The sequence below is a fragment of the Mirounga angustirostris genome, unplaced genomic scaffold (genome assembly GCF_029215605.1).
Source record: "Mirounga angustirostris isolate CCGP_5_RB_7025 unplaced genomic scaffold, mMirAng1.0.hap1 SCAF_2, whole genome shotgun sequence".
Taxonomy (NCBI): domain Eukaryota; kingdom Metazoa; phylum Chordata; class Mammalia; order Carnivora; family Phocidae; genus Mirounga; species Mirounga angustirostris.
In genome coordinates this window covers 140,103,326-140,116,585 of record NW_026991710.1, presented here as the reverse complement: position 1 = coordinate 140,116,585, position 13,260 = coordinate 140,103,326, and the positions used below count along the sequence as shown (strand labels likewise).

The 13,260-nt window shown below is 37.6% G+C and overlaps 1 protein-coding gene across 2 annotated transcripts in view; it reads right to left on the bottom strand.

Moving 5' to 3' along the window:
• The window catches only part of CPE (carboxypeptidase E), a 116,820-nt gene that overhangs the window by 26,280 nt on the left and 77,280 nt on the right, over positions 1–13,260 (bottom strand). Inside the window, exons 2-5 of one of the 2 annotated variants that reach the window (XM_064585239.1) lie at positions 12,232–12,372; positions 11,853–12,049; positions 10,013–10,180; positions 1,465–1,582 (exon numbers count right to left, since the gene is read on the bottom strand). In XM_064585239.1, coding sequence (XP_064441309.1) covers positions 1,465–1,582; positions 10,013–10,180; positions 11,853–12,049; positions 12,232–12,372 — 624 coding nt within the window. The remainder of the gene's footprint in view (positions 1–1,464; positions 1,583–10,012; positions 10,181–11,852; positions 12,050–12,231; positions 12,373–13,260) is intronic. The other variant, XM_064585241.1, reaches the window with a different exon arrangement.

Genomic DNA, 13,260 nt, shown 5'->3' with positions numbered 1-13,260 from the left:
TCCCCGCAGAGCCGGGGGAGCTTGATATGGGGCTCGATCCCAGGACTCAGGGATCATGACCTGAGCAGAAGGCAGTCGCTTAACCAACTGAGCCACCCAGGCGCCCTGATTTTTTTTTTTTTTTAGCAACATCACAATGGGAAAGGAGTGATGGTCTGAGTGCTCAACAATTACACTTAGTGTTTAAGTTATATACCATTCTGTTCCACACCACAATGTAGAAATTGGGTAGAAAGGACATTCTACTTATGCACTGAAAGCTTCATGAGAAAAGGTGATAAACTCGTGGTAAACTTGATCTGAGAAAACAGAAAGGAGATTTCCATTGTTAAAATTTTTAATTTAAAAAATGTGACCTCTGGGTGCCTGGGTGGCTCAGTCGGTTAAGTGGCTGCGTTCCGCTCAGGTCATGATCCCGGGGTCCCGGAATGGAGCCCAGTGTGGGGCTTCCCTGCTCAGCTGGGAGTCTGCTGTTCCCTCTGCCCCTCCCCCCCCCCCCCCCCCCCCCGCTCATGTGCACACTCTATCTCTATCTCTCACTCTCTCTCTCAAGTAAATAAATAAAATCTTTAAAATAATAATAATAAAATAAAAAATGTAACCTCATAGCCACCATGAGTCATTCTCACACATACTTTTCAGTATTTGAGTTTTAAAGTTTAAAAAAATCTCCCATGTGTAATATAAAAAGAAATAATATATATTTTGATACACTGTGTCTTCATATATGATAAAATATGCCAGGCTTTTAAATTGCCCAGCTATTGACAAACTACAAAATCTATAAATTTTAATGTTTCACCAAAGACTCTCTCCAAGGCTCAAAGTTTCCCATATCTAAAATTATCATCGTGTTCTTGCAAAGAATGAATTCTTCAAAGACCCTTGAGAGCCCATCCATAGCAGGAAATTTCTTGGAGCGACAAAAAGTTAAGTTGAAAATAACTATCTGACTAAAGCTTGCTGTGCCTGAAATTTAACTAAAACTAATTTGAGAAAGTCAAAGCACCACTTTCCCCTCCCTGACACCACTAGAAACAGTTCCAAATGCAAAAGCGTTGAGCGTATGGTAAGACACGGAGAGATCCACATGGGCCCTGATCAAGCTGCAAAAAGACTGCTTTCATTTTTAAGCCATCTTGTACACAAACCTGTATCATTTCCATTATCTCTCGATTCTATCAGGGTTCAAGAGTGACCCAAGTTCATGACCTCTGTTTTCTCCCTTTCTCTTGCATTCTGTCAAGATCACGGTCCTCTTCAACTAAACTTATTAAAAAGTTACAGTCCTTTTCTGCCAAATATTTATACGAATGCCACATGAAATAAACATACGTCCTTCTACAGGCAAAATCACTTAATGGCCAGTTCCTTAAAAGAATGGTCCATATAGAAATCATCCTATAAACCCTCATAAAACGATTGTAAACTTTGAACCATTAGAGAAGCAGGAGGAACACCTACCACTCCGCGTCTCGTCATAGGGGTAATTGGCCACAAGGTCTCCTCCATGGAGATTGGCAGAGAGCACGAAAGGAATATCCATAATCCAATGAATGACTGCCTTAGTCTCAGGAGCAAGCTGTATTAAAGATTAGAGGGTAGAAGGATTATACATTTGGTTAACATTGGTGGGATCTCTCAATAGGAAAGACATAAAAAAGGAAAAACAACAACAGTAATCGAAAGCTGGTCATAGGTCATCTTTCAAGTGCTTTGTGGTGGTTGTCATAAAAATAAAAAAGCTTCCAGTAAGAGCAGCATTTCCATCTCTACCTTTCCCACTTATAATAAAACATATTTCAGTAGTGTTAGAATTTCCTTAAAAGTTTTACTTTTGTTAGCTGCCAGCTTTTTTCTCTTTTTTGTTTTTGTTTTTAGCTTTTTTCTCTTTGAAACTTGAAAACCATCATGCAAATCACTGACAAATTCTAGGACACTTCCATCTGATCTTTGTTAATAATAGCTAAGAGTAAGACAAAGAGAAAAGAAAATAGTTGGACTGAAGAACAAGATTCTTTCTCTATGGTGGTTAAACTCTAGAAATGTATGATAGATTTTATTTCTTTTATTACTAATTATTATTGTTTATTATTTTCTTTTATTGCTTACTATTTTTCCAATTCCCTCCAACTACCTCTGACACTGTTCCTATAAAAAAAATATTAAATTGGGTCTCTTTCAAAACTCACTGTAAAATATCAGCTTACTTTGGGAAAAGCATCTTAAACAAAAGCAGAAGTTTCAGAAATTCATGTTGCCTTAATTTAATGACTCACAGCCCCTCTTATCCTGGTAGCAAAACAAAAGAGGAAAGAAATTTATACAAAAGAATTAACCTGGAGCCAGACACGTATTTCATATGATGAGTTTTTAGTAGTAACTAGGAAGACTCTCAAACTCCCAAGTACCTCCTTGATTAAAAAAAAAAAAAAAAATTCCTGGAGATGTGATCCATACTTTCTTTGGGACAGAAAATCTAACAGCATCAGTAGGGTTTGATGGCTGCAAGACCTTGTATTTCTGTATCTCTGTTCAGTTCATGAATGAGCTTCACAACATCCCCATCGGATAGGCAAAGATATTCAACCCCTTTCACTGGGAAGAATCTAGGGGTTAGGTGTGTTAATAACATGTCCAAGTTCACACAGCTAAGAATTCAAATCCAGTCTATAAAACTATAAAGCCCACGTTTTTGTCAGTATTGATATATAGTTTGATACTTTAACGTATCAAAATTACCCTATTTTTCATGTAGGCAACTTATAATCGTGAAAAAGTGTGATTTAGAATAAGGTGCTGTTTTTATTATTTATTTGATTGGTTTATCTCATTCTCCCTATAAAAATGTTTATTGTAGAAAATGTAAAGGAGACAAACAAAAAGAAAGAAGATTAAAATGACCCATAATTTTACCATCTAAAGATACAAACCGCTAACATTTACATGTATCTTTCTCAGTCTTTACCAATGCACTTATGTAATTTTTTAAATGTGATAATTTATGTATAATTTTGTATATGACCTGTTTTGTTTGACAATGGGTAACAAACACTTTTGCTTGTCATTGAATAACCTTCTAAGTTACTATGTTAATGGATGAATAGTATCCAATATATGGATATATCATTCTTAAACATGAACAAAATAATAGCTAATATTTATTAAACACTTTCTGTGTGACACATTGAAGTCTCACATCCACCCTATGAGATAGGGACTACACGTACTCCCCGTTTTACAGATGAGTAAACTGAGACACAGAGGAGTTAGGCAATAGCATGAGTCCAATCAGTTGTGAGTGGCAGAGCCTGGACTCAAGCTCCAGAGCATGAACACCAGCACTAACAATCTCCAATTTGTGGGAGGGGTTGGGGAGAAGGGGGACATATTGGTCTGACGGTACAAACTTTCAGTTATAAGATGAATAAGCTCTGGGGATCTAATGCACAGCATGGTGACTTAATAATACTGTACTGTCTACTTGAAATTTGTTAAGATAGCTCATAAGCATTCTCATCACGAAAGAAAACTAAGGTAACTATGTGAGGTGATGGATATGTTAATTTGCTTGATTGTGATAATCATTTCATAATGTATACGTATATCAAATCATCATATCGTATACCCAATTTTTATTTGTCAATTATACTTCAGTAGAGCTGGGGGATAGGATCTCCAATTGTTGGGTGTTGAGTTGTTCACTATAGAAAAAAATTGTATAAACACCCTTGTAACTACTCTTCTTTCAGATCTATACTTTCCTTAGGGAAATTTTCCTAGAAATGGAATGACTTAACCAAAAGCTAAGCACAGTTTTTAATTTTATAAAATGTATTACAAATTGCCTCTCTATAAAATACAGCAATAGTATATTAAGCCTGCCATTTCTCATCATTCTTACCAACATGGGATATGTGGTGTTTTTTAAATCTTTCACTTTGATACATGACAAATTAGATTTTTTGTAAATGTGCATTCTTTGATACACAAATAAAACTGGAACCATTTCTATATGTTTAGTAACCATTTATGTTTATTCTTTGGTGACATATTTATACATGGTTTAGCTGATTTTTCTATTGAAATGTTGATCTCTTACTAATTTGCAAGAGTTGTTTATTCAGTAAAAACACTAACCCTCTATATTATAGATATTTTCTGAGTTTGTCATTTGTCTCTCAAATTCAGTTTTTTTCAAATTTAATAATAATACTTAAAATACAAAATATTTATGTTTTCAAATTTACTGATCTGATCTTTTTTTAATTGTCTCTTCCTTTGCTTTTGCATTTTATTCGTTCATTCAATAACTAGCAAGTGGCCACCATGTGCCAATTTTTCTATATGAGGGATTTAGAAAGTTCTATCCCTTTCCGAAAATTATATATTTACTGAAGTTTTCTTTTTGAAGGCTCATACTTTTTATAGATTTTATGTTGATCTATGCTGATATTTGTGAGATGGATTAATCTCAATTTCATTTATTGAATTACCCTGTCTTTCCACGATGATCTGAAAAACTCCCTTACTATACACTAAATTCTTATATGTACTTAAATTTGTTTCTAGAATTCAAATTAATTTAAATTAAATCCAGTTTAAGTTTTGATTTAAATCAACCATAAAATAACTAATACAGAACATCTAATCAAAAACAATCTTTAGGGGCTCCTGGGTGGCTCAGTAGTTAAGCATCTGCCTTCGGCTCAGGTCATGATCCCAGGGTCTTGGGATTGAGCCCCACATTGGGCTACCTGCTCAGCAGGAAGCCTGCTTCTCCCTCTCCCACTCCCCCTGCTTGTGTTCCTGCTCTCGCTATGTCTCTCTGTGAAATAAATAAATAAAATCTTCAAAAAAAAAAATCTTTAATCCAAAAAATGCATATGCTCGTTTGCAATGAATTTATGGTTTATTAGGCTCAACTGCTCAAAAAATGGCAATAATATTATGTGATATGAGTTTAACACATTCTTTTATATTCTGTTCCAAGTTTTCTTCGTAGTACTGAATTTCTTTCCAATCCTCTTCCTTGTACATCCCCTTCATTTCTCCTATTTGCTCAAACCCAGTGATTGGTACTGACAAATACTTCAAGGAGTTCAAAAAAGACAGAAATCCCGGTGGTTTGGAGAATCATGGGAGACTTTAGGAAGGAGGTGGAACTCCACTATGCCTTGGGGGGAGAAAGGCAGGTAGGCTTTGGATAGGAGGAAAAGAGAGTAGTAAAAAAAAAAAGAAAAGAGGAGAGTACGTAAGGGGTAAAAGCAAGCAAGGACTGCCTGGGGTAAAGGATTGGTTTGAGTGGGAGCTCAGGAGGCAAAGCCCTACAGTGGCAGACTGTACTTTTGGATTTCTTATTCACCTGAAAGGGTTCAAAACAGTGTGCATGGTATGCTTCCATATATTTATAGATTGATACGTGCATAAAAAATAATTCTAAAGAATACATACCAAGATGTGAATGGTGATCATTTAAGACTATAGGGTAATGGGTTCTTTTTCTCTTCATTTATATTTACTTTATCTTTTTGTTCATAATAACATACTAATTTTAACATTTTTTAAAGAAACTTTTTTGGAACAAATATAACATACAGTCCTGAATACACAAAGTCATATTTGGCTATTAGGTTTAGCCTATTGCTAATTCTGATACATACACTATTGCTAATGTTACCAATATGTTCAAAAGCAAACGAGTAAATTCCACAATTTGACAAATTAAACTCAGTTTGTCTCCATCTACTAATAGAATTTTTTAGGCTGACTAAATGCTGAGATCCCCTGGGTACTGTAATTATATATTTAAGTAATCCATAGAGAAGCCTCTGGAACATCTCTAAGATTGAGCCCCAAGAGAATCTAGAACCAATTATGACTATCTTTAAAATTTCCATTTAAAGACTAAGTATAGCTTAAATGTTATGCTCTATAATTAGATGGCTTTGACTCTTAAAATACACTAAAGCTATATTTATTTCCCTTTCTTCATGACTCTGGCCATTAGAGATAAGTATACAATTATTAAAATTGTTTGATTTATTTTAATTCACTCCGTTTTCAAGCAATCCAGGTCCAGGCTCATGTACTGAGCCCAGATAACAGTGGAGGTGACCAGGCCAAATTGCTCAAGAACAGATGAGAAAAGACAGCAGGAAGAACTCCACAGCAACAGAGAGCTTTTGTTCAGAGGTTCAGAAGAACAAGGAAAGCATCTGGAACACGTGGTAAAAATGCAGATGCCTTTTCATCACCCATTCCCACGGCATACACACCCCAGACTTCCTGAATCAGCATTCATAAAAGTGTGCCTTTTTAACCCCAATTCCTACAAAACTTGAAATTTAAAAACCACTATAAGGACAGATTGGAGGTGGCCAGAGGCAGTGTTGGGGGACGGGGAGATGGGGAGGGAAATGGGTAAAGGTGGTCAAAAGGTATACACTTCATTATAAAAGAAGTCCTAGGGATGTGATGTACCAATGGTAACTATAGTTAATAATACTGTATTCTATATTTGAAGTTACGAAGAAAGTAGGCCTTAAATGTTCTATTACAAGAAAAATATTACAACTATGTATGGTGACGGATGGTAACTAGACTTATGGTGGTGATCATTTCACAATATATACAAATACCAAATCATTATGCTGTACACCTGAAACTAATAGTATGTTATATGTCAATTATGTCTCAATAAAAATAAAACAAACATAGAAGCTACAATAAGGGATACAGACACTGAGAAGGGGGAGTAAGAAAAGGCGAGATGTGTGATAACATTCACAAAATGCCTACTACGTGTCTCCTACCGGGCAACGTCTAAATACGGTCTCAGTCTTAATGACAAAGATGGAAAAAAAGAGAAGATGAACCAGTTATGAATAATAGCATCCCCGAATTATTAGGCAGGTTTACTAAAGATTTAGTCTAATGTAAACAAACCTTGCTTCTGTTCCAGAAAAGAGACTAAATTTTCATTTTTATGTATTTCTCTTTAACTTACCTTTACCCAGAAAAAGTATTGGCATTGAGATACTTTTAATAAAAGCTCTAATTTTGAGGGGCACCTGGGTGGCTCAGTTGGTTAAGCAGCGGAATCTTGATTTTGTCTCAGGTCATGATCTCAGGGTCCTGGGATCAAGCCCCGCCTCAGGCTCCCTGCTCAGTTGGGAGCCTGCTTGAGATTCTCTTCCTCCCTCTCCCTCTGCCCCTCCCCGCACTTGCTCACTCACACGCTCTCTCTCTCTCTAAAATATATAAATAAATACTAAAAAAAGTTCTATTTTTTTAAGTACCATGAGCATATATCTTTTAAATAAGTATTGCTTACACTAGAAATAAGAAAACACCTAACACCACGTTTCTGCAAATATCACACAGGTTCTGTTGGGGAAGAGGAAGGTCTTGCCGATGGAAAGTGTATTGCACTGCACAAAGGTTGCCCATCATATATCCTATGGACATGAGTTTATTTCACAGATTCTTCTACACAAGGTGGCAGGCATTACTTGTCCCATTTCTCGGATTTAATGAAGACAGCGCAGGCAGCTTAATGTAAGCAATGGGGAGAGTCTGCCGGCTGATAGCAGCACTAGGCTTCCACGGTGGTTTTCCATTTCTGCCTTACCGTTCACAACTTATCACACAGGACTGCCTTCTTTTTACCTCTGGTAAAAAAAAAAAAAAAAAGACAGTCCTCTGTTTTCCAACTCTCATCCAAGAAAGATGGACCAGGGGCTGAGAAACTGCAAATGTATCTGTGACTCAGAAGCAGGAATGTTTAAGTGACTCACTTATCAGGTTCTACTAGAATCCTCAGCCCCTAGCAGCCCTTTTCTGAGACCAGTTTCCACTTGCAGGCTTAGCTTAAGTTTCTGAAATGAATCCTAAATATAGGCAGGAAAGTTATAGGAACTTTACAGCAATAATCCAGGACCCTCCCTATCTCCTGGATCTTCTATCTAGCGCCCAACCGCATGATGAATGCTTGTCTGGAACTCCAGCTGTGGATTTTCAGGTACTGTGATTTGCTTGTCAGGCTGGATCGCATTCATTCCTAACAGGTTTTCAGCCTACTATGTGTCAGACTCAAATATAAGCCATAATTCTTGCAACCAAAAGACTGAAATCTAGAATTAAAAAGGAAAATAGCTATATAAATAATTATAACAAATACAATGCTCTCTATAGCTATAAGCACCATACTGGAAGTATTTCTAAAGAATGTAAGGGAAGCTTAACTGGACCCATCTGGAAGAGCAGAAGGCTTCACAGAGGAGGTGACATGGAAGGAAAGGAAAGAGCATTCTAGAAGGTTGGACCAATGCATACAAAGATATAAAATTATTAGAAAATACTTTGCTTAGGGAGCAAAAAGGAATTGGTGGACCACAGTCCATGGAATATCAGAGCCAGATCAAGGAGTGGGTCAGCCAGCAGCTGCCAGGGGCCAAGGGAAACTTGAAAGGCCATGGCACTATAATAAAATGGAGAAATTGTACTTTCCACGTTCTCACTTAGGAAAGGTACGAAAAGGAGTTGATGAACCAGAGCAGAATTGCCTGGAAAAACACAAGAGGAATGGAGAGCTGCCAACCCCAGTTCTTCTCCACCTTCCCTCCACAATGGGCTCTACCTCCCTCCAAGTAATTGAAAACAATGTTCAAACAGTATTGGTTTGAAGGAGCATCAAACGTTTAGTGGATATGTCAATGCACCCATCTAACTCTGAGGTACATAACACAGAGTCCTGAGAAATTTTGCTGAAACGGTAATAATAGTTACAGGTCCTGACTTCAAGCACTTTATAGATCCTAACTCACTCAGTCCTTATAACCACCTAAGGGGGTAGCTACTATTATCATCTCCATATTTCAGCGGAAGAAGCAAAAGCACAAAGTGGTTAGATAACTTTCCAAAACTCATGCATCAAATATGGAGCCAGGCTATGAAGAGGTGGCTGCCCCAGAGTCCCCAGACTAAGACTAAACCATCACACAATTCTGACATACTGAGTTTTTACTTTATCCTCTGGACGGTGGGGAGCTGGCAATGAAGCAATAATTTGTGCATGAAGATCACTCTGGAGGAATTCGAGAAGATTGAACAGGGTTGGGAGTGGCTGAACCCAAAACAAGAAGAGGGGACGGCTGTACTCATCAGAGCAAGAGACAATGGGGGCCTCAACCAAGCAGTGGAATGAGTTTGCAGTTGAGAGACTGAAGAAGTGTTAGGGCCCTCAGGTCACTGAGATCCGCCAACTGATTGCTGGTGGCGGGGACAGTAATGGAACAGTCAAGGCTTTGATGATAGGGTAAATGAGAAAACACTGTTTTCTTACAGAAAATGTTTGGCTTCGAGGCCCTGCGTGTCGCCAGATGAAGGGACTCAGTGAGCAAGTAAAGTTGAGAAAGAACTCCACAGGAGATCGGGAACTAGAGAAATGGATATGTAGGGAAAGAGAAAAGAATAACAGATGGCATTTTGAAGGCCAGCACTTAGCCAAGGTAGGCGAAGCTGAGCAGTAACTGGAAAGGCAGTAGAAGGAGCAGGAGAAAGTGGAGTTGTGCAAAGCAAAGAAAGAAAAGGTTCTGGAAAAGAAGAAAAAGATCAACAGTGTGAAATGCTGTGATGTGCTGATACAGGGCCTCTGAAAGGGCCATAAAGACTTTCAAAGACACTCACAACTGGGTTCCTTCCTCCTATCCCCTCCCCCACTTCCGATCCCTCCCCCCCTCCTCCTCCCCCCCGTTTCCCCTCCCCCCTCCCCCCCGTCTCCTATTTCCCCTCCCCGTTCCCCCGTCCCCCCTCCCCCATTACTCCCTCCCCCCGTTCCCCCCCCCCCCGTTCCACCCCCTCCCCCATACCAGCCGTGACTTTCTCAGCACCAGGAACTATCCCACAGAAGCTTTAACATTACTGCAACGTCCTCTATTATGATGAAGCTATTAGAACATACTTCCTTAGGCTAGAGGACAAACCCAAGAAAACTATACATGTTCCCTACCTTTGTGTTTTGATCCACGATCTTCTTCAGATTTTTCAACAAATGATTATTTGGACCACCTTCTTTCTCATTAACATAAACTATCCTATCCAGGTCTGGAAAGTTACGGTTCAAATCTATTCCTTGGGCATTGCTTCGACCCACAAACCAGTCCTTGAGCTCACCAGGCTAAAAAAATCAAGAAGAAAAATAATAAGTTATTTATTATTATTGTTGTTACTATCTAGTTAAGGTCTTCATTAATAATTTTTAAAATAATTTATTAGGATTAATTATTTATTTCAACAATAGCCTCTCAAAATTGTATTTTCACTCTCACTGACAAACACATGAAGGTTTCAGGTTTAAAGTATTTATTATGGTTATTTCAAAATATTTTCAATGAATAATAACTTAAATTTTAGTAATAATTACATTTAAAAGATAATTATCATCAAACTGCAAAAAAAAAAGAACTATATATATTAGTAACAGATGCCTTTCAAAGCATGCCAGTCTCTATTTGGGTTTAAGTGAAATATTCATTGGCTCTGTAAATCACAGGAATCTATTTTTTAAATATTCAAAAGAATAAATTACTAAAGAAGACTGGAGGTTTAAAATGAGTTTAACATGAATTATGTACATAATAGTAAGATATCTCCCTCTTACAGTCTTCATGAAAAAATATGAGCTCTAGCATCAAAGTTCAAGAGCTTCGTAAGTTGAGAAGTTTCTGTTCAATTTTAAACCCTTCATTTCAGTAACGGTATAATCTGGAAATGTAATGAATTTCCAAGACATTCAGCTGTATTCCATAATGCGTATTTTCTTGTTTTACTATTAAATTATACATAATCTATGATATAGAGCTAATTCCCATATTCTTGAAGTTATATAAGCTCAGATACCTTAGACTCCAAAGAATAAAATCCATTACAGAAAGTAACAGTGTAATCTTTTGTCCATTCTGTCTTACAGATCTGAATATCACCTTAAAATAGTAAACATTTAATTTTCTATGTTATTAGAATTTTTCTAACTTTAGAAATTATATCAATGTTATTTACAGAAGTTCTCTGGGTTTCTTACAATGTCAAACTGTCAGGTCACTGGATTTTTTATTTTTAAGGTAAAAATCAACTCCCTAACTATAAACATACCAATACTCCCCAAAAAAACAAGGAAATCACTTCACACTGTAGAAAACGACTAATTTCTCCATGCCTGTGCAAACAAAAAGGAAACACATACCATTTATCTTCTCTTAAAGTGCGATTACTGTCCAGCTTCTCTAACAGTTAAAATGTATTAATTTCATTTTACAGGTAGGAGGGGTTTTTGCTGGTGGCGGGGTTTTTTTGTTTTGTTTTGTTTTGTTTTGTTTACTTTACGCACCATACATAGACAAGAATTAAACACCCGTGAAACATTGATCTGGCCAAAATTTTTCTTCCTTGATGTCAGTAGAGGGCGCTATGACATCACTTCATTCAGAGGCAGCAATGGCATGACTCCTCAACACTTGGCAGTAGTCTTACTTTCAGCTTTTTAGAAGAAAGGAAATTTACCTGGTCACAAAGGTGGGTGAATCAATACGATTTATTTAACAACAAAACAAATCATTAATTAAATACCGACTTCACCAAATTTCTCATTCGCAAACTGCTGAAGAAACTCACCCACCATCCCTTACCTTCTGAACCTTTTTCTTACCGCCAAGTTGAAGAGCGTATCACTTATATCCTCCCCTGCCCTGTCCGTAAGATGCGTGTGAGTTCAGCATTACTTACAGATAAGCACACATGTACAAACACAAAATGAAAGGAGCCTGCCCCGCTCTGGGCCGGCTGGAACTCACCTGAGACGCAGCCTTCTCAAAGCCGTCCGGGTTGAGGGAAGGCATGATATGGATTCGAGTGGTGTGGATCAGCTTAACGATTGTCTCGTTGCCCTTTTGGTATTCGTTGCACAAGTATTGGGCCAGGAAAATGAGCAGTTCCCGTCCAACAGCCTCATTACCGTGCATATTCCCAATGTATTTAAATTCAGGCTCACCTAAAAGACCAAAAATCAGTAGTATGGAGACATTTTCTATATCTCTGAATAAAAGACAAATGGCATACAGTTATGAGTATGTTGTATCTCTACTAATTTACTACACATAGCTGACAGCTGCTTCTCCCTCCAGAATAGATGCCCAACAAATCTACTTTAAATGTCAAAATATTCCAGGGCACCTGGGTGGCTCAGTCTGTTAAGCGGCTGCCTTTGGCTCAGGTCACCATCCCGCGGTCCCGGAATCGAGCCCGGCGTCGGGCTGTCTGCTCGGGGGAAGCCTGCCTCTCCCTCTGCTCCTCCTCCTGGCTCGTGCTCACGCTCTCAAAAAGTCAATAATTTTTTAAAAAAAAATAATAAAATAATAAAATAAATAAGTAAATGTATGTCAAAATATTCCAAACAATAATAATAATAATGTATCGCATGCCTTCTATTGATTAAACACCAAACTTCGCATTTTTTCTTATTTAGTGCTCACCAAACATCTAAAAGTAGGTATTATTTTATAATAGCAAACTGAAGTTCAGACTGCTTAAGAGAGTTGACCACAGCCCATGAAGCCAGGATTCAAACGCTGGTCTTCTCATTTAGTTAAAAGTCTATGCTTTCCCCCCCCCCCCTTTTTTTAATCCTAGGTATTAAAAGCATGAACTTCTGGAGCCAGACTGCATGGGTTCAAATCCTCACACCAAGTCTTACTGGCTAGCCTTGAGCAAGTTACTTTGGCTCTCTGTGGCTCTCTTTTCCCACCTATAAAATGAGAGAACTATAAAATTATTCTACCTATAAAATTATTGTAAGAACTAAGCGAAAGAATAAGTATAAATGCTTAGAACAGTGCCTGGCAAATAACAAGTGCTATGTTTTTGCTATAATTATTATTATTGTTATTATTATGTCACATTATCTTATCAGTGTGATGTGCTTTACCACATATAATCTAATTTTCTCTTTACAACAGCCCATTAAAATGGGGAAGACAAATATTTTTATTGTCATTACTGTACAAATGCAGCACCAAGAGGATACATTTTGCTGAAGGGCTCAGAATTCAGACATAAATCACTATTGCCTGTTTCTGCTGCTCTCTGTTACATTTAGGAGTGATAAAATTGCAGAGCATAGCAGCAAATGCTCTTAATTAATCCTGTTGTTCTGCTCTCTTCTGCTTCATCCATCCCCCAGGCCCGATTTCTGCAGCAGAAAGG